Source organism: Falco peregrinus, chromosome 10, assembly GCF_023634155.1.
Source record: "Falco peregrinus isolate bFalPer1 chromosome 10, bFalPer1.pri, whole genome shotgun sequence".
Classification (NCBI taxonomy): Eukaryota; Metazoa; Chordata; class Aves; order Falconiformes; family Falconidae; genus Falco; species Falco peregrinus.
Window position 1 is genome coordinate 28,378,937 of NC_073730.1, and position 23,673 is coordinate 28,402,609.

Below are 23,673 nucleotides of genomic sequence, written 5' to 3' on the forward strand. Positions count from 1 at the left end.
GAGTTGAAGCAAGTCCTCAAAAGCGCTAGATCTAATAAATTAATTTGTCCAGTTGATATGTAATTAAATTTTGTCATGCTATGGGAAAATGACATATTCTGGACATCTGATTATTATCAGGATGAATGAGCAATGTTGCGTTTCAGTTTGATTGTGCCCCTTGTGACTTTCATCTTAGGAGGCTTTCATATATATTTTTGGTGAGGACTATAATAAACTACTTGAGTATTTTGTTTAGTAAGAGTTTACTGAAATGCATATGTTCAGGTTCATATTGAAAGTGTAGTCTACATGGGACAGCACGATATAAAGTCCTGGAATCTTATATTCTGGTTCTTTACATACTCTCTGATTTTTTAGGCATTTCCTATGAGGCTAGTTGTATGCTGGTATTATTTCCTTTGGTACATTTTTTATTATAGCTTTTTAATGTGATTGTGTGCTGGTCATCTACCGTTTGAGTCACGGATATTTGAAAGACTTAAGACTGTCGGTTCCAGTGGTGAAAAAATCTTGAGGTTAATTTAGGATGTGCAGTGCAGAAGATCATGGGTTACATAATTCCTTATTGTAGAGACCAAAACAAGTAAGAGGCTTGCTGCTTTGCAGGTATAATGCAAGGCCTATCTCTTTGTACAGTTCATTTCCCAAGAGGAAGCTGGCACGTGGGATATCTGAGCTGTCTTGAGAGGCAGTATCCAAGGTTCAGACTATCATCTAATTTTAAGGAAGGATTTTCTGTCCTCTACTTCTGTCTCCTTCCATCCTCACTAATCAGTTAAAGTTTGTCTTATGTCTAAATACTACGATGACTAGGATAGTAATTCTGGATACGTATGACACAGACATTCTGGTACATGCACCTTTATGTTTAGATGTTAGGGGAGAAAAGAGCACGTAAGCTTGGTAAAAAGTAAGTTCTTATGTTTTAGAGATGAAGATGTTGGTAAGTCCATGTTGTTGTAGAAGAAATTGATAAGTAAACCACAGAGTTTCTGAATTACGTGTGATTTGAGATCCAACAGGAGCTTGAAGATAATCCGATTGACAGGCAGCATATTTTTATTGGCTTTTTGCCATGAAACACAGAAGATGACTCTGCAATAGGTAACAAGTGACCTTGGGTTCTGGACTTCCTGTACCAGTGGATGGTAGCCATTGTATTCTTTTTGGGTTTGGATACAGAATTAAAACAAATAATAATTTTGCTATTTAATTATTTTGTCCCCCCTAAAATTAGTCTTTTCTGCCAAATCTTTGCATGGAGGACTGCATTTTTGAAAAAAAATCTTACGCTTTTCACTCACTGGTGATTCACATCTCCTTTTCCTTGCACTGCCACAATATCTTCTTTAGATTGTTCATCCTAATATATATACTGCTTTAGAAATTGTCTTCTTTTTGGCAGCATACAACTGGAATTGCCATTGAAATTTCTTCCTGATTTGCTCTTATTTTTATTCTCATTTTTCCAGATAAGTTGTGTGTTTGCTCGTCAGCTTCTCTGCATGCCATGGCTTAGAATAGTTGAGCAATACTAAAGAGTTTCACGACTATCAAGGATCCTTTAAAAATGTAATTTCAACCTTTATACTAGAAGGAAGTTTGGGACTAGAATAATTCTAAAGCTTTTATAGTGGTACCTGTGAGTTACAATCAAAGTTCCCAAAGACCTGTAAAGGAATATGTTTATTTTTATTTATGTTGGATATTTCATAGGAATATTCAGAACAAAATTAAATTTTAAACCATGGGGAAAACATACCTTATTATTATAGCATGCTGTAAGTTAGAGCATTTTGTGTTTCTGTTTTGATCTTGAGTTGCTGTCTGTGCAGAGTTGAGGTATTAGTTCTTCAAATGGCAAAAATACGAGTTGCTGACAATGTATTGGTCAAGAAGCATTGTGGGTATCTGTTAGGAACATGAGTTCTCATCCTTCTTTTCTGTCAGGAAGAAGGCAATAAGGACTTCTGTGGGTTTGGCAGAGTGTTTTGCCCTTGGACAGAAACTTCTGGAGAAGTTTGGGAGGGTTGTTGTGTTCTTTTATATTATAAAAATAATGAAAATAATGATTATTTTAGATACTGGGCCTGAAGATTTGCAGCTGACCTTTTCTGAGAAATACCTACTTGCATAGACAATGAGATCTCATTTAGAATGGCTGTCAGCTTAGCAATTGTGAGTTTAAAAATAAAAAATTCTCCATATATCCTGGTACATCAGTAAGTGAAATAACAATAATGATATAAAAGGTATTTTCTCTTTTCAGTTTGGACTATGAGCATCCATCAGTCTGGATTTTGGCCCATTGCACATTTGTGTGCCAGTACTTGAGCTTCAGAATTCATATGGTTACGTGTATTTGTATACACATAGTTCTCACTACTTAGAATTTTTAAAAATATAGAAAAAAAATCCCTGTCATATTAGGCCAAATTTAAACTTACAAATATTAGATATTCAATATTCGATAATACTGATGTTAATAAAGTAATATTTGCACAGAGACGATATGAAGTATTAACGACATAGGGATTGTAAGGGAGTGGGAACAAAATTCTAAGTCTTCTTTATATGACTTTGTTATTATTAAATTTGTGGTCTCCTAAGTCTGAATATTTGTCTTTTTCTACTGTTATAAAAGCACACTTAATACAAAATTTAAAAGCCAAACCCTGACTAAAGTCAATAAAAATGGTTGTATTTATTATGAATTTCTAACACTGCTTTCTTTGGTTAGGCATTTCTTGTTCCTGATTTGTATGACAATGAAAAGCTAGCTAATACAGGGCTACATTTAGGAAATGTTACAGGCAAATGTGACTTCTACTTACTCCAATTTCCATAACTTTGAGTTAGTTCTGAAGTAATTTTATCAGACTTTCAGTCGGGTTTTGAATTTTTATGAATGGTCAGGTCTGAATTTTTCTAAACATTTTTAAGTTACACAGAATTAAAATGCAGTCATCCAAAGAGTTACTTAAAAACATGTTTTCAGCAACTATATAATCAGCATAGTATTTCTTCCCCATCAACTTGCTTGTCAGTAATAATTATCTTCTCTAAAATAAGCAAAGCAAACAAAAATATCAGTGCTTGTAGCCTGTTTCTTTGGGGCCACCTGTATTGCGGAATTTGTGTCCATGTCCTAGTGAATGCCTTGACTGGGTGCCCTTTTTCACTGTGGTGGTGCATGGAAATCTGAGTCCGGCGGCTTCAGACAGCGTCACAGTTTAACTCCTGAACACAAAAATTTTGTATGCTACTTTTCAGTCTTGCAGTGCTTCACTGACAAATACTCTTTGCATCATTGACCTTAGTAGTAGGACTTTGCCTAGGAATAATTATTCACATCTTCATCAGTTGTTTGCTAGACTGGAACGTTACTATTATCATGTAAATTAAATACATTATAAATGGATGTGAAATAATATTATGGTATTTTGTACAAAAGAGTTTTCCTTTAGTGAGTTAATTTTGGTTGACGTTTAGAACTCTGAACAGAGGAAAAATTCAAGGGACATATTCATTGGGACAGATTCTAATTCACTTTTCAATATTTGATACTTACTGAGCTGGTAAAGATGTTTCCTATTAGGGAGTTGAAATGAGGTGAAGAGAACCTCCACACTCTCACAGTTTGGATGTAATTTGAATTTATTTAGTATTTGTATGCCTAAGGAGAAGCATCTGGTTTTTAAAACCATTTTGGTTTAACTGAAATGTGTGAACTAAATTTAGTTGTTTTGGTTAAAATGGTATGAAAGATTTTTAATACAGTGACTTGGTGGACAGATTGGATAAGTCAGGAAGACCTTACAGTAGGTATCTAAGGGATCAAAGCATATGGTCTGTCACAGTTAGAGGTCAGAACCTCACTTTTGGTAGAGAATGTAATGTACTGAGCTTTTTAGACTTCTGAAATGCAACCTTTGATCAACGTGGCCAGCTTTTCCATTGCTCGTGTTATGAACGGTGCATCTGTGTACAGTAAATGATATGGCCAGTCATCTGTTTTCCTTGCAGAAGGAGTTAACCTAAAATCCCAGAACAGAGGACAAATCTGGGAGTCTGTAAGGTGACAAGTCTAGTTTAATCTCTGGATTTCTTTGCAAAGTGGTCTTTTTTTTGGGTGACGCTTATTGAAATTTTGAAGTTGCTGTTACACTAATTTTCTTTTGTATCTATTTGGCTTTTGTACATGTCTTTAAAACATGATTTAATCTGATTATATTTAATTGCAATGTATTTATTTGTAACATGATCATATTTTAAAAACACCACGTGTCAAATTTGAGGTCAACCTTAAAAACTTGGACATTTTATGGTATTTTAATGCACTATCTTTTTGTACCAATAACCTAATTCTAGCTGTTGCTCACAATAAATACAAAACTGTATTTAATGTTGTAGTAATTGAAATAAAACTTGTTGATGTTTTCCTCAAATCTAGATACTATGTTGGTAATGTTAAAGTATATTTTTAAATTGGAAACTTCCTCTGATGTGTTTCTTGTGTCTGTTGTATCTCTGGTGTAAAAGAGCAGGTTTTTAATTGAGCTGGAGTCTGGCTGTCAGGTCTAACACTGTTTCTTACTGCAAAACAAGGTTCTCACTCTCTCCTCCTCCATTTCCTTATTTCACAACATTGAAAGCCAACTCTGAAGAGAACAAGGCTGTTCTGGATGATGTTCAGAGAACAGATCAAATCAAGGTCTCTCTTTATGGTATATAGGTTATGGCACACATTTCTCAGTGAAAATGTCTTCACTGGGAGTGAATGTTTTTAAAAAATTAATCAGGGTGTCTTGTTGATATAAGCCTTTGGTTGCAAGAAGACCATATTCCTACTGTTAGGGCAAAAATGTTATTTATTACGTGAAGTTGTAGCAAGTTATTTCATGACTTAGGGTTGTTTGTTGGGTTTGTTTTTTTTTAATTTCTCCCTTGTCACCTTCCTTGCTAGCCTGAAAGAACTATCTTTTGATGAGACTGTTTACTTCTGTGCGTTTTGCTAGAGTTTCAGTGCCTTCCTTGCAGTGAAACAAATAATAAAGCAGGCATTTTAAGGGCTAGCATAATTCAAGTAACGCCCATTAAGTCCTTTGACAACTTTTACAACTATGAATCTTTGAAGCACCTCTCGGAACCGAGGAGGGATACAGAATACTGCTAACCTAGTATACATTAAAAAAATCAGAACCACAGAGAGGTTAAACTACTTGTTCAAAGCCACATGCACTAACTGGTTGTAGCATGGAACTGAAATCTGGATCTTCAGAATGTTAGTTGGCTTTCTGGTTCTCTAGACTTTTATTTTCTGACTGGTGTTGGAACTGTTCTGCTCTTACCGTTGTGGTGATCCTGATGGTTAGACAGATTAATGTGGGACACTGGAGGTAATAAAATCCAAAACAAGTTTGGGGAGGTTGTTGATCTGAATTAAGCCAGTTTAAGCACACAAATAATTTTTATTCCTGGAAAATACTTTTTATTTACGCATGTAATGTATGTAAAATTTGATTTAAAAAGGACTTTTTTTGCCCATAAATAAGGGCAATATGTGGTGGAATACTGCTGACTGAAGGTTAAATATCTGATTGTAATTTGTTCTCTGGCAGGTTCAGACAGGAATCTGGTGGTCTTTCCCTGACAAATGGAGAACTATTTCCAAGCAGAGGCATATAACCTCGATAAGGTTTTAGATGAATTTGAGCAAAACGAAGGTGAGTTGTTTTGAACGAGATCGTAGATGCACATTAGATGTATTTTACAGAGAACAACACTGAAGAGGGAGAGATCTGTGATACCCTTTTTCGTTTTGAGTTGCAAATTAATCTCAGAAGCTGCAAAAACCATCTGTTAATTTTGCATGGTGTGCCTTCAGTATTTGTTAGTAGTATTCTCTTTTGTTTCCATTTCTCTTGTTTACTCTTTTCAAAAATTTCTCACTCTTTTAATAGCAAATCTTCTATACACTTTTTATAGAAAGGTTTTGTGAAGCTTAATCGCAGTGGCAGTATTGAAATTTATTTTAAACGAATCAGGCAAAACTTATTTTAAGCTTCTTTTGCATTTTCAGGAGACTCAAGCATAGAAATGTTTTATTAGGCCACATAAATCATATAATGAAAGTTATATTTGAAGTATCAAGTTTTTTGTTTAATTGCTACTTCTGTGCTGTCAAGGAATTTCAACATTTATGGGAGTGGGATTCTTTTAGGCTTTTCTAGCTGTCTAAAGTATATTAATAGTTTAAAGTTGCATGTGCAAATTCAACCTGATACTAATTGGTGTAGCTCTAAATTTCTCGAGTTACAGAAACATTATGTAGTTACACTACTAATAGTTCATCAGGAATGTTAGTTATGGCAGTTTTACTGTTTGTGCCCATATTTGAACATTTCTGCATTTATATTTGGGGCATTCTAATGCAACAGTTCATAGAACCTGTAGCTTTAATAGGACAGTAAGTTCTCTTACTTAAACACTTTTTCAGATGCCGCTGTTTCACCTACACTATTGGGTGCAAAGTGGAATCAGATTCTAGATCCACCTTCTCGTCGTCTGTCGTTTAACCCAACCGTGGCCAATGTGAATGAAGCTACAACTCCTAATGAATGTCAACAGAGATTAAAGTCTTTCTCCTTGACTCATTCAGTGACTACACCGACAGGAGGAGGGGATCACTGTGCTAATGGAAAGGATTTTAGCATAAGCCCAGAGACCCCAGTCATGTGGATTGATGATCAGGCAGCAGCAGACGATCAGTTGATTAAAAGAAATACTAATCGGGATGATCAGTGTAACACTGTGGAAACAGGAGAAAAGAAATGTGGAAATACACCTTGCTTGCCGGAGGAGAAAAATGTATTAGTGGTGGCAGTCATGCATAACTGTGACAGAAGAACACTACAAAGTAGCGATTTGCTGGATTGTAAGAACTACAACAGTCAGTCCCTAACGGACACTATTAGCTTTACACTGGATAATGAAAACCCACAGAGTGATCAGTTTAGTGTTACTGTAAATGGATCCACAGAAAAAGATACAGATACAGAAAAGCAAGTAAATAGGCTGTGCAGTGAAGAAGACTCTCTAAGTCATTTGATCAACGCTTCACCAGAAAGCCTGACCGTTGCGTGCCCCTCCTCTCGATTAAAGGATGATTTTAATATGAGTAAAGATTCACTGTTTTCAGAGGCTACAACTGCGGGGATTAATGAAGTGACTCTCTTACAGAGACCCGTTGATGGTACTGTTAAAATGCAAGAAAATTGTGTATCAGTTGAAAATTTTGCTAGTAAAGCCATTCCTCAGAGAACGGATCTAGATGCTAAAAACTTTTCTTCTGGTTCAAGTAATGGAAGCTTAATTGCAGAACAGGAAACAACCCAACAGTTACAGTCTAGGCTATCTGGGCTCACTGAAACTTGTCAACCTAATGTGGCTGGAAGTGGCAATTACAAGGAACGTGTTGCAGAACATTTTGCCCCTGAGGATGTTAGTGCCACTGAAAGCAAAGTCATTGAATGTGATAAAAATCTTGGCACAACAGAATTGCTCAGCATGGCAGAGTGTTACCCTGAATCTCAGGAGCTGACTAATTGGGAACTGACGAAGTTGAATGAGATGAATAATAAGCAAACTCTGGGAGAGAATGAAAGACTTTTGCAGACAAAACAGCCTGATGAGACATGTAGTAATAGTAAAGAAGGTGGAGATGGGATGATGGAGGCAGGTATAAACTTAAAAGGGACTGGTATAGATGAACTTGAAGGGTCCAGTCTCTCTGATGTGATGGCTACATCAGCGGCAAGCTCGCTGTCTAATGGTTGTGATTCCTATGGAATGCAGAACCCAGTTGTTACTCATGTTCCAAAGACTTTACCCTCCAAGGAAGACTCGGTAACAGAGGAAAAGGAGATAGAGGAGAGCAAGTCAGAATGTTATGCTAATGTTTATGAACAGAGAGGAAATGAGACCGCAGAAGGGAGTGGTCTTATTTTAAACAGCACTGGTGACCACATAAAGAAAAATTATTTACATAATCTTTGTAGTCAGGTTTCATCCATGCAAGGGCAAACTTCACCAAAACCAGTGACTAATTTGCAATCTATCAGTGTTCCTTTTGGTGGTGCAAGACCTAAACAACCTACAAATCTTAAACTGCAGATCCCGAAGCCATTATCGGACCACTTACAAAATGATCTTGTTCCCCCAAATTGTGGAGGTAATAGTAAAAACAAAAATGTCTTTGTTAAGACACAATTAGGGGACACAGCAGATGCGTTTCCTGGTGAAACATCTTCAAATGCCTCTGTTACTGATACTAATGGTGAACATTTGGAAGAGTATGAATCTGGAGTCTCTAGTAGTTCGTGCCTTGCAGTAGCCCCAGATAGTCCAGACAATGATCTCAGAGCTGGTCAGTTTGGAGCTCCAGCCAGAAAACCTTTTACGACTTTGGGTGAGGTGGCTCCAGTTTGGGTTCCAGATTCTCAAGCACCAAACTGTATGAAATGTGAGGCCAGATTTACATTCACCAAAAGAAGGCATCATTGCAGAGCTTGTGGGAAGGTAAGTTTGTGTTTTGTGAGTAAGCTCAAAGCAGCCTCTTTCTCCTGATACTGCGCAAAATCAAATTGGAGGACTTTCTAAGACACTGGCTGTAATTACCTGTGACATCTCTTCCTAAAAAGCCATGTTTGGTTTGTGAAGGAAACAAAGGAGTTTCTAAGCTCTAATCTATTTAGGGTTCTAAAAGAAAATAATTAACGGTAACAATTTTTAGCCTGTATGAGCAGTGTATTTGTTGATTGCAACCATCAACATAATTGGATTCATGTCGAACTGCTATAAAACGGCTAAGTGCAGGAAACTAGTTTGCAGAAATTAGTGCATCAATAATGCCATTAAAGATACTGAAACATATTGATGTGAATTGGAAGTGTGCTGTTGAATTGCTGGCATTCCTGCTGGTTTAGATGGCTGAGCAGCTCTGTTCTCTTAAGTCTTCTTTACTAACTTCTCATGTTGCTTACATTATTTTAAAGAACATACGTTTGCTCCTGGAAAAAAATATAGTAAATTATCTGTAACCTGATCTTTGTACATGTGGTGAGAACTTTTATAGTGAAGACAACTAAAACATCATTTCTGTATCATTTTATGTTGTGTAAGAGGTATTTTATTGTTGGCTTTTTTTTTTAACTTCTATGTATCTGTCATTTAGGTCAACACAAATTGTTATGTGGCAAGTTTACAGTAAATGATTGTTACTGAATGATTATCATCTTACTGAAATATGAGTCAGTGGCACATGGGAAGACTTAGGAAAAAATATGATAATTCAAAAGTGGTAAACACTTGTCAAGTAGATATTCATGAATATTTTTAAGATTAAAAGAAATGCTAAACTCTATTAAAACCTGGAGTAAAATTAACTTCATTTAGGGCCTATCCAAAGGTGTGTGAAATTGATTGAAAGACCTCCTGACTGCTATGGCTGATACCTTTTGCTACCAGAAGAGTGCAGGGAAGCAGAATGACCAGAACAAGGGACCTAAAAGAAGCAAACATATCTGGAAAGCTCAAATCCTTATGCCACCTGTTTCTGGAAGCAGCCTAGCAGAAAACCCAGGCAAGGTCCTCTGTAATGGACAACATGTGTGTCCCATTTGTCCCTTTAGTAAACCAAAATGCATAGCACTCAACCTCTTCACTACACCACCAGATAAGTAGATTTTATTCAAATTTGATTTTGAGACATGCTAAAAAATCTTTCCGGAGCCTTTTAAAAGTGAAGCAGGTGTTCGTTGTGCAGTGGTTCAGGACTTTCAGTTGCTTGCTTCTGCCCATCCTCTTGTTGGCTGGTTGCAGTGGAGATCCTGATGTGAAGTTTGTAACCACAGGTGATCAATAAGCACCATATGAGGTGCATTCCTACTTTTTGTGTACCTTTTGGGTAATATCCGAAGGGTTCAAAAATTTTCTCATTGCAGCTAAGGAGAATCTGTAAGAGACGTAAGTTAAAGCAGTGTCCATAATTTTAGCTTTGCTGTATTAACTTACACTGTCAGTTATTTAGGTAATTCTTTGGGGATTTATGTTTAAGAAATATGACTACAATTTTCATTTACAGTAATGTTTTATACTTTTGTGTCTTAAAGAGGTTCATTGCTGGGGTTTAATTACTTCCCTGCAATGACTGAAACCCTAAAATGCACAAATGAGAAGCAGAAAATGAAAATATCTGTAAACAAAATAGATAAGACATGCACAGATAGAGCAAGGCCACAAAATGTAGGGTGTGTGTCTCCTTTTAGAGTACTGAGGACAAACATTGAGAAGAACAACCAGCGTTGTTTTAGATGATATGTGGGGAATGGATAAAATAAAAGATACCTCTGCTCTGGAGAAAAACTTGTTTCTCAGATGTGAAAAATACATCACGTATTAGTATTTGATATTCTCACAGTATTAGAATAGTCCTCAGAATGGCTTGTTTCTAGAAGCTTTTGTTAGCTAATATTGCCTGAGCCAAATTTGTACATGTGCAGTCAAAAACTGTGGCAGAAAATTCTGGTCTTTCATGCCTTTGTATGTTATTTTTCTCTAAAAAAAAAAAAAAAAGTACTCATTAATAAATGCTAAGTCAAGTAATACTTAGCACTTACTGCAAATTGCTTTGTAACACTTAATTCCTGTAACGATTTCAGGTGGAAAGAAACCAAAAGCTTTGAAAGGCAAGCTCTGATGAATCTGTCTGTAGTGGCTTGAAACACAGCTAGTCTCAGCTGTCTGCTCTTGCTTTCTAGTTAAGATAACCATCCCCAGAGCAAGTCATGTTGACCATGTGCCTGTGGTGTAGGTAACTACAAATCACAGTGACACTTCCATTGTTTCTATTAAATGTATGAATCTCACCTAAAGAATTGGGGAGACAGTATCTTCAGTTTTTACAATTAATTTTTTCTAGGGGAAGTAATGTGACTAAATATTTTAGTACACAAACTTTAGCACAACAGTTTCTTTTTAAGGATTATTAGCATCATGACAAGTCATTGTAGGAGGGGTGATTGTATTGATTTCATTTGGAAATGAAAATTGCATTTAAAAATAGTTGAGTGGCACCTGGGAAGTCTGTCTCGGTTTTTAATTTCAGGATAATAATTGCAAAATTAATGGAAGATATGAACCTCTGGAGAGTGGTAGAAAGTAATACACTTTAGAGTAAATTTTGAATTAAGAACCTGGAGAATGTGTGTGAATGCATTCATAAACTTTACCTTGTGCATTTATGTATTTTTTTATTGTCAGATGAAACAGTTGTCCTTGATAGGAAAACCAGAAAATTTCTTGTCATCTTTTTACTGACAGCCAAAACTGTATTTTTCCACTAAAGTATAAAAGAATCACCAAACCCCCTAGCAACTAATGCTTTAACAACTCCCAGTGAACCCGAAAACCCTAGTAACATAAAAACTTGCTCTGACACTGCTATGTTATTTTTTTTTTTATAGCATGATATACTGAGATAATGACTTGGTGATTGTTAATAACAAGACTGAATTGTCAGTTGTGCTGGATTGTGTTCTTCCTCTGCATTACTACTGTTGGAAGGCTGATGCAGCCAAAGAGAAGAGGTGTAGATGTTTTGTCATTGCTTCTATTTTTTCTTTTAATATTTAGATCATTTCACTTGGGAGCTTTGCTGAATGCACAATGTGTTGTTTGAGAAAGGGTTCTAAATTAGATATTAATTTGTGTTGGTCCTTCATTTATGGTTGAAGACATTGATTTTTCCATGTTCAATACTGAACTTTTGACTGGAAGTTTCTCCCAGAGAATTGAAATTATGTCAAATGTCTCTAAAATATGCTGTGATGCTCTTATTTATATTCCCTAGAATGCTTGTAAATTGGGTTAAGGTGTAAATGCAGAAATCAGATTTTAAAAGTGCATAGTACCTTTGCCTTTTTTTATTTTTTAAAAAAAGAAAGTTTTCAGATATGCAAAAGGGTTGTTTTTATTTTTGCATGAAAAGGCCAGTGTATACACACTTATATTTTGCTTCTGAAATGTTTAAGTTGACATAATTAGGAAACAGTAAAACTGGTTGAAATGAGACAGGATGAACTGCTCTTTCTTTACATTTGATATTCAGCTCTCATGGTGAACTCAGGGCTTATTTCATATGTGCTTATTTTAAACGCTTGCCATTAAAAGAATGCAAAGGTAACGGGCTGCAAAGTGGTTGTAATTTGGTGCAATCTTTAACTTGATTGAAATTTAGTTAGGCTTACATATATTTATATATGAGGATCTTACGTGGTTTCTTGTCTGTATTACAGAAATACTGCAGTTGAAGTGATGATGGAATAATTGTTTGGGTTAAGAAAGCATTACATATCATTATTAATGTCACCTGAACAATAACCCTCAGGAAATACTATTTTTTAAAAAATAAAGAAAATAGTAGTATTTAGAACAAATAAGAAATCATTAGGGCATTGTTTTTCAGAATTTTGAGATTGCAATTGCTAGTGTAAGATCACACCTACATGCAAGTGTTTGTTTTAGTGCACAAGCCATGCTCATGTTTTGTGATTTTGCTTCTCTGGAGGAGGCCTCAAGACTGTCCTCCTGCCCAGGACCGAGGAATTGTTAGAGCTGGTGCAGGTGAGAAGCACTAGCAATGCAACTGCATCTCTGCAGCAGGTTGTCCTCCCAGGGGTTTTGCACCGAGTTCCCCCTCAGCAGCCAGCATCCATAAAATGCAGTTCCTGATTTCTCTCTAGTGTTGTGATGCTGGAGTTTGTAATCATGTAAATATGAGCTTTTATATATTTATATAAATGGAGCAAGATTTTCTTGTAGTACCAACATTATTCAGCTTTTTAAAATGTCTCGTTTGACATGTTGAATGCTTAAAACATTTTGATACATCACTGTTCACTTAAGTCTCAGCTGAGGAATAGCTTGTTATATATGATGAGATTAAATAACTGTAGTTGCTAATATAGAAGAATTGCCCTGGTGCAAATAAAGATGACCTGTTTGAATTAATATGTGCCATAGCAATCTCTTACATGAAGAAAACTTGTGCATTTAAACACAGTTCATTCTAGAAAGTGCTCATGCTTTTTCTAAGACTGAATTTCCCAAATGGTTAATTCTAAAGAGGCAGGAATTTATTAACCCATTGTCATTTATGCCAAATATATTTTAAAACCACCACAGTATAGTATCAGGACAGCATACATTTGTGTCTTGTACATAATACTGCTTCATCAGGATTAGTAGGAAAGGCACCCTGGGCAAGTATTAGTCACTATGGCTTTAATGGGAAAATACTGATAATTTACCTCCTTATTTTGTATGTTTAGAGCTTTACAGATATTCTCTTGTCTGAATTCATCAGCTGATCACATATTTTTTTGAATAACTTTTAAGTTGTTTCCCCTTTGGTTTCAGGTTTTTTGCGCAGCATGCTGTAGCCTGAAGTGCAAGTTGCTGTACATGGATCGAAAGGAAGCTAGAGTATGTGTTATCTGCCATTCAGTACTAATGAATGGTAAGTGGAAAGAGAATCTGAGATGCAGTGCTTTACTGGCTTTCTGTTGACCTGCAGTGATGCTATTGAAAAAAAAAATCAAAATACTTTATTTGTATGGGTAAGTATTCTAAAAGAGCAAAGGCCCTTGGGAGATGAGTGTGGAATCCCTGTGGAGAGTGGGGATTCCTAAACTAAATACGAGTACCAAAAGGCAAAAACTGGTAAGCTTGCAGTGAGTTTGAAAGCTTTCATTTGTGAGTGCCATACCAGGATTGCAGAAATGGTGATTTTTGGTGGGTGTTTTGTTTTTAATTCAGGAGCCTCCTCTCTGTCCTTTGATGCCTGACTAGATAACCTGTTACACTTTTGTATGGAGTGCCAAAGAGAAGAGTCATGAGTGCAGTTGTGCCTCTTCTGGATTATGCACTACAGGAAATCAAGAAAGTAATATTTATCCACAAATTAATCCAGCTCTTCTAACTCAACTCCTTGATGCTGGAATAGGAGGTCTAGTCGAAAAACCTGTCAACAAATCTGGACAGCTGAGTTTGGATTGTTGCTTTGGGCATGTTGCTGGAGTCTGCCAAACCCAGGATTGCGCTGTGACTAGAAGTCTGTTGTGAACATGGGATATGAGAGAGGTCACACGTAGTTATGAGGTTAACAAGTAGAACAAACGAGAAGTTATATTACCTCTGCTTGGAGTAAGGAAAGACTGTGTTTTAACCGAAGGGCCATGGAATCTGTTTTGTATTTTGCCCCTTAGAGTATTAACACTTTAGATATGTGTTATAGATATGGGCAAACAGACTATTCTTCCCTCTGCACCTTGAGGCCTCTGAAATTTCAAGAACTTCCTGTGCTGGCAGTTACCTTTGGGTGATTATGCTGTCCAGTTGACTTATGTCCATGACACTGAGGCAGCTGTTGCTGAAAGACTCAATGTTCAGTTTTTATGTCTTGAATTAAGAAGGTAGAAAAATTGGATTATGTTGAGAGGGGATCCATGCGAGTGCTTAAATCATGAGAAAACCTGTCTCATCATGAGAAATTCCTGGCACTCTGGTTTATTAATGGAAAGATGAATAAGTGACTTGATTTCAGGGTGTAAATATGTATCTTGATAACTGAAACTTTATCACAGAAGTTACTTCAATTGTAGAGGAAGGTTTGACCAGTACACTCTAACATGTAGTAGGTAGAATGAGAAGTCAGTATAAACTTTTAACTGTTAGGATAACTAACTGCCCTGATAATTACTCAGCAGTTATCACGGAATCTCTGTTGCTGCAAATGTTTAGTCACACTTCGGAGACCTTAATAAAAGATTGCTGCTGTAGTTTTAAACAAGAATTAGTTAGGAAAATTCTGTTTTATGTCAGTGTTCAGATAAGGTAATTTTAATGGTATCTTTACATGTTACTGTATAGTAGGTTATTTGGACTGCTGTTTTCAGAAAGATCTGTTAATTTGTTCAGCATCTAACTAAACTTAGAAGCTCATAGCTTCATTTTTTCTCCAGGTAAGTTCAGTACTATGCAGGTTCAGTTGAAAGTAACTGAGTGCTTAGTCTTGAGGTGAGCATCCAAAATTAGTAGACAGTTTCTGTTATTAAACAGGAATAATTTTTCTGTTTCAAAAATATTAAAGATTAATCAGTGTGCAGTGATAGGTTTTAATTATTAATGATTCTTTACTGTAGGCCAAATGTGTAAGGTGACAGGAAATTGTAGGTTGTAATGTTTAGAAATTAAAACAGAGTCCTGATGATGACGTTGAAGGGGTGCTAAAATCTTACATTTTGAGATGGAGAATTGCACACATTTCAAGGTGTACAAGAACAAGGAGTTACACATACACCTGGCAAAAGACAGCTGGCTCCTTTCGGTGGTGAGTAGGATTTGTTTCCATCTGGGGGAAGGGAAGAATCTGAAAATATTTCAGTGGAATCCAGAAGCGTTCTTGTAAAAAGGCAGAATAAAATTGATCATATTATAATGATTTCCTTTTAAAAGCCTTTCTGTCCTGTTGCCAGGACAGATACAGATTAATGGCAGTGAACAGTGACACCGCTGCTTGGTTTATTACAGGGAGAATGCTGTCTGCATACTTAGGTGTACTTGCCCTGGGCTACCTCTCTGTTTCTATCCCTGCTGCAGTGCTTTGTGATGATGCTTTTGGTTACTGGTTAGTTAACCTGTAGCCCGATCGTATCTGATCCCTCCTGATCCTTGCAGTTTCTTTGTCGGTACAGATTTGGGGTTTTTTCCACTCAGTGCAGCAGGTTAAGCATTAATCTTTGTACCATCTTGGAACCAGGGGTAGGAATTGCACTTACTTCATTTGCTTGCTTGCTCTCTGGTTTGTTTCATTGGGGTGTGGGGGGAGGGTTGTATGTTTTCTGGCACTTTTCCATGGTCAGGCTATGTGTTTAATAAGTTTCCAACACTATTTTTACTGTATTTTCAATTGGTAGGTATGCTGAGTTGGCACTTCGCTTGATTTAGAGAAGGCTTTAAAAATGTTCTTTTACCATGCTAAGACTTTTCTAATAAAGGGATCCTAGAGATGTAACTTTTCTTTGCGTGTTTTTCACACTTCCATCTTTCAGGACCTATACTCTAAAGGAATACAGAGTTGCTGTTAAAAATACTTCAATTTAATTAATCTTCTCAAATGGAAATGTCAATACTTTTTTCATTGGCAGGCATTTTACTCTATTGGTTTTACAGGTTGATGCGAGGAAGCAGAAGGGGTTTATGTTCGGCTGTGTTCTGTTTGAGTTCTTTTGGTCTTGTTATTTTTTTGCTTTGGTTTTCTGACAATTCATAGCCAAAGGAACCCAAAGATATGCTGATTTATTTAGGCTTTATAGCTGCTCTGAGAGCTTAGGTGACATGATATTTATGCTTGACTAGAGGAGTGCATTTATTTGTAACATACTAATATTGTTGAAGGTGCAAGCATACATATGAATTTTCTGGTACCTTTCATAGCTACAAGTCTTCCTTAGAGATGAAAAAGTAGTAGTACTTTAGGGTTGCAGTCTGTTTCACTAGCCGGAGGAGAGATTTCCCTGTGATGGATGTTGTTGACAAAGACATTATATGTGTGGTTGTTTGGGCAATTGAATTAAGGCTCAAGTCATGCCTTCAGAGTTAGTAGTATTAGGTTTTTTTTAATAGTTAAGGATATAAGTTGTTGATCTGTACTGGTCTGCCCTGGATATAAACAAAGGCAAGGTGCTTTTTCTCATATACAAAAGATGAATCTGTTCAAGTGTCCTGTGGATAGTAAAACTTGTAATAGGAATGTTCGTCTGTCCATACAGTGTGATAAATGTACATGGATATAAGAATTGAGTGTTACCAGTTAAATATTAGAAGATGAAACAAAATGAAGCATGAGGAGCTAAGCAACATTCTGGTCCAAGTGTACTGTTGTAATTTTCAGAAAATATTTCTGTACAAACTGATATTTTTATTGCACAGAACCAGTGCTGTTTCGTTTCCTGCTATGGATTTTCTTGCTTAATTACAGTCTCCTGGGCTTTTAAATAAAGGAAGAGAGATGGTCTTTGGAAGGTGGCAGGGTCCATACCTACTGTAGCTGAGAACTTAACACAGTATTCTGGACTGTTCGATACCTTCCTCTGTGTTCATGTTTCTTGTTCTTTGTTTGCTTTAGCTCAAGCCTGGGAGAACATGATGAGTGCCTCAAGCCAGAGTCCTAACCCTAACAATCCCGCTGAATACTGTTCTACTATCCCTCCTTTGCAGCAGGCTCAGGCCTCGGGCGCCCTGAGCTCTCCGCCTCCCACTGTCATGGTACCTGTGGGAGTTCTAAAGCATCCTGGAGCAGAAGGTAAGAGTACTTCTTTTTCTTTAAGTTTACCTGTAGTAGGAATTTGGAAGTAATATCTGCACTTCATCCATTCCAAATACTCTAGCTAATGCCAATTGTGATATTTCTGCCCTCAGTAGGGACATCAGGATTTTAAGAACAAGTAAACTATTCTCAGCAGGTATGTTTAGACATGATGCTGCCTTAGGAAATGCACTAGATGATGTCTTAAGTCTCTTCCAGTCCATGTTTTGCTCTATTTTTTTTTTCATTTTGCTTTTCTGTACTCAAATTTTCCAGTCAATGTTGCTGCGAGATCTTAAATCTTATTTTGTAAAATGTTCTCTCTAGTGGCTCAACCTAGAGAACAAAGGCGTGTTTGGTTTGCTGATGGGATATTACCCAACGGAGAAGTTGCCGATGCAACAAAACTGACAGTGGCTGGAACAACTTCTACAGGAACCTTAGCAGTGTCACATGATCCATCAAAGCCCGTGACCAACAACACTTCATCAGCAGAAGTAAGCAAGTGTTATCACTGCTCAAAATATCGTCTTTGCTTTGGTCATGAGTTGTATATTAGCTTTGATGGAGGTATCAGTAAGACTGATCCATGAAATCAGTTGAGGCTCATCTTAGTATGTTGTGTGGCAAGTGTCCTCATTTATTTTAATGTTTGCAGAATGCTGAAACAACCATGTATTTTGAACTGAAATCAACTATTACGAGGCAGAGCACTAAGCAATGTTTGAAGTCTGTGTGCTAGGGGGCTTCCAAGTGTTTGGCTTTAGAGCCTGTGTATGAAGGATATTTGTGTAATGCATGTTTTAAAAAAGCTGAGTGGTGATCAGTAAAGAGTTTGAAAGAATGTCATAGCATGAAGCATAAAAATACTTTGCTTGACACTTCTCATAAAATGAGGTATGCAGGAAAGCGCAGGCATAATCTAACAATGTTAAATCCACCGTTCTCCGTGCGAGTGGAATTGAGGCTTTGCAAAAAGTTCAGATGGGCATAGGTAGATTTAGATTTTGTAAAGAAATGGGTATGTGTGGTGCTAAAGAAGGGAGGTGCAGTCTCTGTCTAAGCAGACTTTTTAGTAGTAGTTCATCTACAGGAGTTGTCACATGATCATCTGTTGTTAAAGAGCCAAATTACTTGGTACTTCTAGTTCTCCAGCAGACGCAGGCTCCTTCACCTACATGTAGTAATATAGTCAGTGAGTTCTTGTATTTTTATCATTATTACTTTTGTAATGTTGTCCTTTCTTCTTGTTTTCTTCTTGTAGACTGATAATGCTTCTGTATTCTCGGGAAATATAACTCAGGTTGGCAGTCCTGTTGGCAGTGCAATGAACCTAATTCCTGAAGATGGTCTTCCTCCAATTCTCATCTCCACTGGAGTAAAAGGAGGTGAGGGTATAATTTGGCAGCTAGCTTTTTGCTTACCAGTTACAATTAACGTAATAGTTACTGTGTATATTTTAATAATAAGATGCTGGCAATATGCTGAGTGTTTGAAGAAATTCACGGTAAGTACTCGTGGCTAAATGTTGTGACACTCATTTGCACCATTGATCCTTATTAGCATCCAGGAAGGACCCCATCTTGCAATGAAATTACTATAAGAAGTGAAACACGAAGCAAAAAGAAAATTAACTTCAGTCCAGAAGTATGTGCTAATTTCTTCACTAATCGGACTGTGGGGAATGTTTGACACAGAGATACATTTTAATTAGCCTTATGAATATTCATGCTTCCCTTCTCTGAAATTCTCTTGGAACATCCGCTCTGTCTGAGGCATCCCCAAGCACTGCATTCAACAGCACTATTGCACATCGTGGCCCACCATGAAGCTTTCAGTAATTGTGATGTCCCCTTCCAGAGTATCCAAATGGAGAAGGATTCAGAAAATTAAAAACTAATTTGTAAAAGATTAAAAAAATGTATATATTTGTTTATCTGACAATTGCTTTCCACAGCCTGATTCATTACAACCTTTAATATGTTCCTGGGATTAATGTATGTTTTCATCTTTGATTTTTTTTTTTTAATTCCTATTAAAGGTTTTGCTGGTACAGTGCATTTCTGATGTTAAGCTGGAAGTAACGTTTTATTGCAGGATAGCGTCAAAACCAAAATGTGAGCAGCTTTTAATTTCAAAACAAGTCTGTTCCATCCTGTGTTAGCTGTTCATATGGGTGCCTGATTATTCAGTCTCCTCCACAAAAAAGGAGTGAAACAACAGTATACTTTTTCAGCTTCGATATAGATAACCTCACGTAAATTGTTTTGTGTGCTAAGCTGATGTTGTTTCATGTGTATGCTGTCACACACTGAATTTTCTTTGCAGCATTTTACTTCTGATATTCTAATTCTATTTAAAAAGATTCCAAAAACATTTTACACGTTAGAAAGCAAAATTACCTTTCTTTCTAGATTGATTTTAACTGGAAAGGTAATAGATTTCTTTCAAAATCTGTTTTCATCAGTGTAACTGTTTTTTGTTAAAGTTTAAATGCAGTGTAGGTTATAATCACATGGATGAAAAATTTTGATTTGCTAGTCATCTGAATCTAATCATAGAGGGACACTATAGATGCTTTTGAAGTTTCACGTTGGGATCCATTGTGCGCTGGATTTAGACCTTCTGTGTTTGTTTAAAAATGTTGCTTTACATAGTGTTACCCTCTTTGTTATCTTCTGGTAGCTAATGCACACAAAATGTTAAGTTATGTGACATAAAGATAGACCAGGTGTTGAGGTTTGTAGTCCAGGACCAGTGCTCTCTTCCTTTACTGTGATACAAAGAACAATCGTTAACTTCTTTGTCATTTGGGATTTCAGTTGACACATTTCTCAATTGGATTTCTATTTTCTCCTCCAGTTGATACTGAAAAAAATCTGATTTATGAAACAAGCTGCACTTTTCTAATGGCTATACCGCAGTTATGCACATAAACGCTATTGAAGTTTGAAAATACCAGCCTAGGAAACAATCAATCAAACCAGTGATACTTAAATAAGGTTTTTCTTAAAGGTCAAAAAAGCAAAAAGCATCAGAATTGGGGTTATCAGATTATAATGTAGAGTGCTGTACCAGTAAGTTAAGCACCTCATCGTGTGTTTACTTGTTTCTTTTGTAGACTATGCTGTAGAAGAGAGACCTTCTCAGATCTCTGTCATGCAGCAGCTGGAGGATGGTGGCCCTGACCCTCTTGTATTTGTTTTAAATGCTAATTTGCTGTCCATGGTAAAAATAGTAAATTGTAAGTTTTTATTATTAAATAAGGCTTGGGATATGAGAGGGAAAATGTTATATATATTATTAGTAAGAACAGCAGCGTTTTTATTTGGTGGGATAGTCTCTGAAAATGCACGTGTATTGAAAACTTTGTACTTAGTCATATTAAGTTAAATTACAAAAGGCTCTTTTCCAGTGGTTTAGACATCGATACAGATGATTTTGTGTAGAAAATACAAACTAGACTGGTAGAGCCTCCAGTCTCAGGACTGGAGATCAGTGTCTCCTGTCCAACTTGGTAGGGCAAAGTATTTTATCACTTATTCTTGCTTTGGTTGCTTAACTCATTTCCCTGTCATCCCATTCTGGAAAAGCAGACAGGATCCCATAGTAATTCACACGTTCCTTTCCACTCTGCCCCTCTTGTATCATTTTCTATACTCTGTGTGTGTGTACACATGCTGAGGAAGGGAGGAATGAATGGGGAGGTGTGCAGATGGCTTCTCGTGGTAGTACCTCAGGTGATCTCTGCTGGCTAAGAAAACATTTGAGAAACTGAGGAGGGTTTTGCAGTAAATTGTTTTGGTTCTATGAAAAGTTCATACAATAAATTAAGATGTTGTTTATAAACAGTTCAGCATCTGGTTAGATAGCAGTATAATTTTTTACATATAAAAATGTCATCAGTATGCATATATATACATATTAGATGAAAGATTTTATTTTGATAACTTGGTATTCTCAGCAAATTAATTGTGAAGTTATGTGAACATTCATGTGCAACAGAACAACACAGTGATGTCTTCTGAAAACATCTGACATCCAGCTATCGATCTTAAGAGAGACATATTACTGTCTAAAACTGGTTTAGCCGTCAGGATCGTGATATACACAGCCAACAGCCTGGCCTTTTCCCAGGTTCCTTCATTCCCATTTAAATCCTGTCCTTTAATTTGGATACAGAAACTGCTAAAAGTCTGCTTTGTGGTGTTAATCCCAAGATCTGACTGGGAGCTCTAATGCTCTTGCTTTTCCTTAGCTGTAAACTGGGAATTATTGAGCTTCTTTTGTTTTGGATGTGCTTGCTTGTGAAGTAACAGATATAGAACCTAATTTGTCTGTGGGACAGATATCACAACGAAGCATGCTGTAAAACTGATTCTTGAAAGAGTTATCTTCCTATAGTGAAATTTAGGCATATTTTATGGCAATCTGATCTTATGTTCTGATACATGTTTTCCTCTCTGCAGATGTGAACAGGAAGTGCTGGTGCTTCACTACAAAAGGCATGCATGCAGTGGGGCAGTCGGAGATAGTCGTTCTCTTGCAGTGTTTGCCTGATGAGAAATGTTTGCCTAAGGATATCTTTAACCATTTTGTGCAACTTTACCGGGATGCCTTAGCAGGTAGGAATGCTCTCTGTTAAAAATGGTTTGAACAGATAATCGTACTGGGTCAGATACGCAGATTTTTGTCATTTGGCAAAAGGCTATTCTTGTATTAAAGAATATAAAAAGAGAATAAGGATCAAAGCTGATAGGGGGCTGAGTTCTTACTGGTTATTCATATCCAGTGTTATATTCTTCTCACCAAATAGAAGTATTAATGAGGTGCTGGTAACCTGGGGAGCTGCTCCAGAGATCTTCCAGCCTTCCTCTGGATGCCAGCAGAACAAAAAAGTTTGGGCTATAAACAGACATGTACAGCAGTGGAGCAGGAGGACTCAGCCTTTGCTGAGTGTCTGCTCTGGCTGCTTCTGTTAGGCACTGGGGTAGGAGTTTGAATACGGCTAATGTATCTGAAATTAGTGCTGTACTTCATTTAGCAGTAAGTGTAGTAGGATGCTCAGCAGGGCTCATGAGTACGCTAATGACATTGCTGCTAATAATATTTTTTTTTCCCAGCTTGAAGTCAGGGTAGCTTTTTTAAAGATGCAGAAAGAAAACTTTGAGAATCCTTGTGGGATAGTATGTTAGATATCCCCAAACCAGGTAGTTCAGAAATTTGATTTCCACAATGTATGTGTCTATTGCCACATTACGGAGATAGTATTTAGATTCAAAAGTAATACAAATATGTATGCATATGTGTGTCTGGAATGAATTGCAGGGCATTGCAGGAATTCTCCATGAATTTTGAATTTTAGTATCTCAGTTGCAACATTGTATTATGTAAACCTTTACACATTTTACATTTGCTAAGTAAATGGGCTTCCACTTTTAGCTATTGTTGGACCCTAGAATTCAAAAATTATTGCATAAGGAAAAATGCAAGTATTTGGTTCCACTGATTAGGAAATAAAGCTAGTTTTCCAGAGGTGAAATTGGATCACATTAAAGTTATGTACTGAAAATACATTTACAAAGGGTTCTGCATATCATTTGCAATGCCTTTGGAGTGACTGAATCCAACGCTAATAAAATAATGAAAAAGATCTTCATTTCCTAAAATGTCTTGATACAACAAAGGTCAGCTTGTTCAGAGAGGTTGCCAGGTTCAGAATGCACTATTATTCCATGTCATAATGGATCTCATGTGCACTGCAAACAAATACCTTTCTGAATCTCACTTCCTTTGCAATGCTTTATCTTCTAATTATGATGTTATTCAGAGAGAGAGATATGAAAAATTGCATGTGTGTGTATATCTATGTATATTGCACATATAAATCCAGCTTGGTGTGTATATTGCAATGAAGTTCTGTATAATTACACTACAGAAATGCATAATTTATAACTCCTACATAATGTATTTGGAATTCTTTTTTTAGTGCTCTAGTGGTAGTAATTTGATATCCTACAATTGCACTGGTGCAAAGAGCTGCTTACTATCATACAATTCTTAATCAGAAACCAAATTTCACTGTGTCATGGTTTAACCCCAGCCAGCAACTAAGTACCACACAGCCACTTGCTCACTCCCTGCCCCACCCTGGTGGGATGAGCAGAATGAGAAAAAATTAAAACCCATGTTTGAGATAATTGAAATAAAGTTAAAAAAATTAAATAATAACAGCAACAACA

At 36.7% G+C, this 23,673-nt stretch overlaps 1 protein-coding gene across 2 annotated transcripts in view; it reads left to right on the forward strand.

The window, feature by feature from the left end:
• Nucleotides 1-23,673, forward strand: part of ZFYVE9 (zinc finger FYVE-type containing 9) — a 61,614-nt gene that overhangs the window by 17,768 nt on the left and 20,173 nt on the right. For both annotated transcript variants that reach the window (XM_055814863.1, XM_055814862.1), the window contains exons 3-10: nucleotides 5,625-5,729; nucleotides 6,503-8,583; nucleotides 13,483-13,582; nucleotides 17,252-17,428; nucleotides 17,759-17,928; nucleotides 18,696-18,819; nucleotides 20,553-20,675; nucleotides 21,901-22,056. In XM_055814863.1, coding sequence (XP_055670838.1) covers nucleotides 5,660-5,729; nucleotides 6,503-8,583; nucleotides 13,483-13,582; nucleotides 17,252-17,428; nucleotides 17,759-17,928; nucleotides 18,696-18,819; nucleotides 20,553-20,675; nucleotides 21,901-22,056 — 3,001 coding nt within the window. In that variant the 5' untranslated portion in view covers nucleotides 5,625-5,659. The remainder of the gene's footprint in view (nucleotides 1-5,624; nucleotides 5,730-6,502; nucleotides 8,584-13,482; nucleotides 13,583-17,251; nucleotides 17,429-17,758; nucleotides 17,929-18,695; nucleotides 18,820-20,552; nucleotides 20,676-21,900; nucleotides 22,057-23,673) is intronic.